The sequence below is a fragment of the Glycine soja genome, chromosome 15, assembly GCF_004193775.1.
Source record: "Glycine soja cultivar W05 chromosome 15, ASM419377v2, whole genome shotgun sequence".
Taxonomy (NCBI): Eukaryota; Viridiplantae; Streptophyta; class Magnoliopsida; order Fabales; family Fabaceae; genus Glycine; species Glycine soja.
Genome location: NC_041016.1, coordinates 47,908,181 through 47,912,845, shown reverse-complemented (window position 1 = coordinate 47,912,845; position 4,665 = coordinate 47,908,181). Strand labels below are relative to the sequence as shown.

Genomic DNA, 4,665 nt, shown 5'->3' with positions numbered 1-4,665 from the left:
TACATGCACCGCTAAACAATTTTTCATCACCAAAAACATGTGAATCAGGTGACACCGCGTGCTCTTGTTCAACAAGTAGTATCGAATTTGAATTTTGAGTATATAAATGTGTTAAAATTTTATTGTTTATAATAATTTTATTTATCTTTGAAAAAAATTATCTTAAAAAAATAAAAATAATTTTATAAGAAAAAGAGAATTTCAAAAGTATTTAACAGTAGTGTATTAGTTAATATATTTTCCCTTTAATTGGGGCTAAATCAGCTACTCAATGAATTCAGAGGCCACCTTTTTACATTTATTGGTTCTCTTCTCCCACAGCAGCATATCACAAATCATTAGAAAGACAAGGATTTGAAGGAGACTATAGAGACAAATTATAAAAATAGTGAAATAAGTATCATTAATTATTTCTGATATTTACAACAGAAGTTTACAGTAAACCGTAACCACATCATATCATAGTATATCACATTCTATACTGTGATATATATAAATGTACCCTTTTTTTTTTCTCTTATACTTTACATGCACATCAAGCGAAAGAAAAACAGAGACCAGCTGAGCTTCATTGCTAACTACACCCCAAAAGCTACAAGCTGGTCCCCAAAACCTCTCACTCCCAAAGTGAAAAAAATGAAGAAAAGTAAAAATCTGCAACAGAAACTGAAGAGGAGTAGATTCCGGGGGCGTATCTGCAAGCATCCCACAGTTAAACCTCTCCTCAGAAAGTGAAAAACTCACTTATTTACCGTCACCAATTCAAGCTTGTTTCCTCAAATCATTTGAATGAATAAAAGTGCCGTGAAACCCATAAGGAACTCTAGAAGGAAGCTTAACGGAAGCCTCAAGCTTCAAAGTTTTGGCATTCACAATCTGCAGCTCCGATTTCCATTCCTTCTCATCATGCACGAATGCGAGAATATAGCCATCATCTTCATCACCGTCAACACCATTTGGAAGAAACAGAGGCTCCCCACCGAACCTCTCTTCCCCATACATGTACTTGTTCACTTCCCCACTGAACAAATCAACTTTAGCGAAACCTGAAACCTTAGGCCATGGCTCGGCAAGTGCTAAGTACGCAAACTGGGTCTTTCGTCCGAGCTTGTTTCTGTTGACCATGCCGGCTTCCAAGTTGACCTGTTGGGATTCGGAGATAATGGGTTTTCTTGTAGACTTTCCGGTCTTCAAATTCAGCCTTATCTCAGACAAGACGCTCTTCAAACTCTCATCGCATTCGTTGAAAATGGAGTCTGCGGGGGTCATGCAGGAACCGATCACAACAATCTCGTCGTTTTCGGGTTCCTCCCAAGCGTTCCAGAGATGGAAGCAGAAACATTCAGGAGCATCGATCCATTTCATCCCATTGGGGTCTTTAGCATTCTTGTTCAGAATCCCAAATCTCGAAACCTTATTCTTATCGTATACAACGGGGGAGCCACCGGAGATCATTTCGGAAAGTTTGAAAACCACTTGCTGGTCGGGGATGACGACGAAGTTTTCTGTTATTGCGAAATCGTGCATCATGGTGGGTTCTTTCAAAGGGATTTCGACGTCGGGGGATTTGACGCCGTTTGGGGAGAAGCGGAAGTATTTGAGGTAAGGCTTCTGGACGACGTCGTAGGAGAGCGCGTGGAGGTCGTTGGTGACGGGGTCGACTTTGGGGTGAGCGATCATTGTGGATTTCAATTGGCCGTTAAAGTTGTAACGGCCGACGGTGGTTAAGTCGCCGTTGGGGGTGAGTCGGAGATGGTAGGGTAAGTCGTCTTCGGACATGGCGAGGAGGTGGTTGTTGAAGTAGACCAGGCCGGCGTTGGCGACGCCCATGCCGTGGGACCCATCAACGAGGCCGAAGAGGGAGCGCGCGTAGAAGAGGAGGAGGCGCGCGATGCCGGAGTGGCCGTGGAGCTCGCCGATGGCTTTGGGGAACACTGGCCGCCCGAGGGTTTTTTCTTGGGCTAAGCGCTGGGTTTCGGTGAAGCGGCAGGCGTAGCTGGCGGCGCCGGAGTGGAATTTGACGGCGTGGACCATGCCGTCTCCGTCGAAGAAGTGGTGCCCAGCGACGGGCTCGTAGAGCGGGTTCGCGCCGTTGCGGACGTAGACGCCCTCAATGCATTTGGGGATTTTTCCGGCCACCGGAAGGGAGTGCTGCGCCGGGTGCTCCGGCACGGGGGCGAAGTTGCCAGCGATTTGGACACGTGGGTCGGCGGTTTTGGGGAGTGGGTGTTTGCGTTCGTGGGAGACTAAGGCTGTTTCGACCATGTCTAAGGCTGAAGCCGCTGCTTTCTGGAGAAAGTTCCAACTTTGAGGTAATGGGTGTTTTGTTTCGGAGGGAGAAGCGATTACTGGTTTGGTTTCTCTTGCTGGAGTGGTTGTTGTTGTTGTGGTTGTGGTTGTGGAGGTTGGTTGGTACTTTTTGGGGAAGTGGAGTGTTTGAAGAGAACATGTGATGGCGTTGGAGTTGGAATTGGAATTGGAATTGCAAGGAAACCTTTTCTTTAAGGTTGTAGGAGGAGAAGGGAGTGTGGTTTTGATCCAAGTGTTTGTTGTTGTTGTTGCTGCTGCTGATGATGCCATGGTGAATGGTTTTTGTTTCTAATTTTGAAAGAGAGGTTGTTGAGGTTGAAGTAAGTAGTTGTGTAAGCTTGTGATGGAGAGATGTTGAAGGAAGTAGTAGAAATTGGTTTGAATTGAGAGGTGTGTATGAGTGTTTTGATTTTGAAAATTGTAGGAGAGGAGGTGGTGTATGTAAGGGAGTGAGTTGGGGAGAGTGGGGAGTGAGATATGGGAGTATATATAGTGGGGGGAGGAGGGAGGAAGGGATGGAGGTTGAAGTGAGACATGTAGGAGGAGGAGACCACGTGTAGGATTAAGAAAATGGAGGGAGGGGACTCATAAAAGGTAGGATTGCCAATAAGTGAATGGTACAAGGTGGGACATAGCTACGTGAAACTATGCCACGACCCCCTTCTTTCATTTTCTCCCTCTAGTATAGAGAGAGTGCTTATAATATGCGCCTATGAATAAAATATGGGGGAAAGTTCCTTAAATTGAGAGCAATCACACATGACAATTGATGACAAGAAAAACGGTAGAGAGAGAGAGAGAGAGAATTAAAGCGGCAAAGGCAAAGGCAAAGGCAAAAAAAGAAAGCAGAGAATAGTGTTTTGAGGATGGTTGTTCTCTATTGGCCCATTAGTTTAGGGAGGGAGGAATATGTAATGGGCTTTTGATTCATGGCTTTGCCTAATTGCCTTGCCTTTGAGTGGGGAAGGCATTTGTTATTTTGCACACGTCGAACCCCGCGTTGCTCCCTCAATGAGAGTGTGACTCCCCCCTACACGTGGCCAATTCTCTCTTCTTCTCCTTCCAATCTTTGGTCACGTCACATCCCATTGCCCCACACGCTTGCCCCCCCCCCCTTCCATTCTAAACCTTCCTTCTTCTTTCGTTTTTCTTTCATCTCTTGCACGTTTATGGATTACCAAGTCTAACTTGAACTTCACTTCACAAGTTTGTTTTGTCGTTAGAAAATATTTCATCATCCGTCCCTAATTACGTGATTTTTTTATTTATTAATTTATACTTATTAAAAAAGTTAATTAATTTAATTATTAGTATTAAATTTATCTATAATTATACTCTAATTTCCATAAGAAAAAAGAAAAAGATAATTCGAAATATTCAAATAAAAAATAATTAGTATATAAGATAACTGAGATCACATCTTATAAAAAAGAGAATTATTTTCAAAATTATTTTTTATATATGAGAACGGAAGGAGTATTCTACACAAAAATAAATATTTGTACATGTTAACATAAATAATATAAAATAATTCTGTATTGTCTTTAATTACAAATATTCAACTTTGATTTATGATTATATGATAGGATATATCTATTTTATATTGTTAGTTTATGATTATTAAATTCAATGTTCAACATATTTATTGTGTAAAATATTTTATATTAACATTTAATTATAAATAGTTATACTTGTTTAAAATAAATATGTTGATTGTTATGTAAATTATTTTCAAAAATTTATCAATAAAATTTTATTTAAGTAATAGTATAAAACTTTTTATATTAACAGTATTTAAAAAATTAAACTTATCTTGAATTTTAGTTAGCTAATTATTCGTTCTTCTAAAAAAAGTAAAGCTAATTATTCATTGTCCTTTTTTGAATGAAAATTAATATATTTCAAAATATTCTTTATATGCTCCCTCTCGAATTATCTATCTACATGTATATATAACACCATATTACTTGTTGATTATATCATATTTTAGAATATGGATATTAAAATAGTGGAAGTTATAAAGGATGTTTAGTGGTTGAAAAGGAAAATTTAAGGGTGTAAAAATATATATACACCACACCGAGTATATTAATAAATATACTTAAGACACTACTTAAGGAATTAAAATAATTTTGTTAAAAGTATTATCAATATATTTTTATTATGATTTCTAATACAGTTTTTTCATTCAAAAAAATATTTATTAAATTTTTTAATCAATAATGCATCAGTACGCGTGGTTTCACCAAACTTATGCTCTTTTAGTTATAAAATAAATGTACACAAATTTGTAAGAAAACAATAGTTTTCATTCTATTGAAAGCTTATCCAAAAATAGTGATAACTAAAAAGAAT

General features: G+C 38.8%; 1 protein-coding gene across 1 annotated transcript; it reads right to left on the bottom strand.

Moving 5' to 3' along the window:
* Window positions 1-377: 377 nt before the first annotated feature.
* LOC114388198 (9-cis-epoxycarotenoid dioxygenase NCED1, chloroplastic-like) lies at window positions 378-3,002 on the bottom strand. The gene has a single exon (XM_028348550.1). The coding sequence runs from the start codon at window positions 2,578-2,580 to the stop codon at window positions 763-765; it is 1,818 nt and encodes a 605-aa protein (XP_028204351.1). The 5' UTR covers window positions 2,581-3,002; the 3' UTR covers window positions 378-762.
* Between the last annotated feature and the right edge of the window lie 1,663 nt (window positions 3,003-4,665).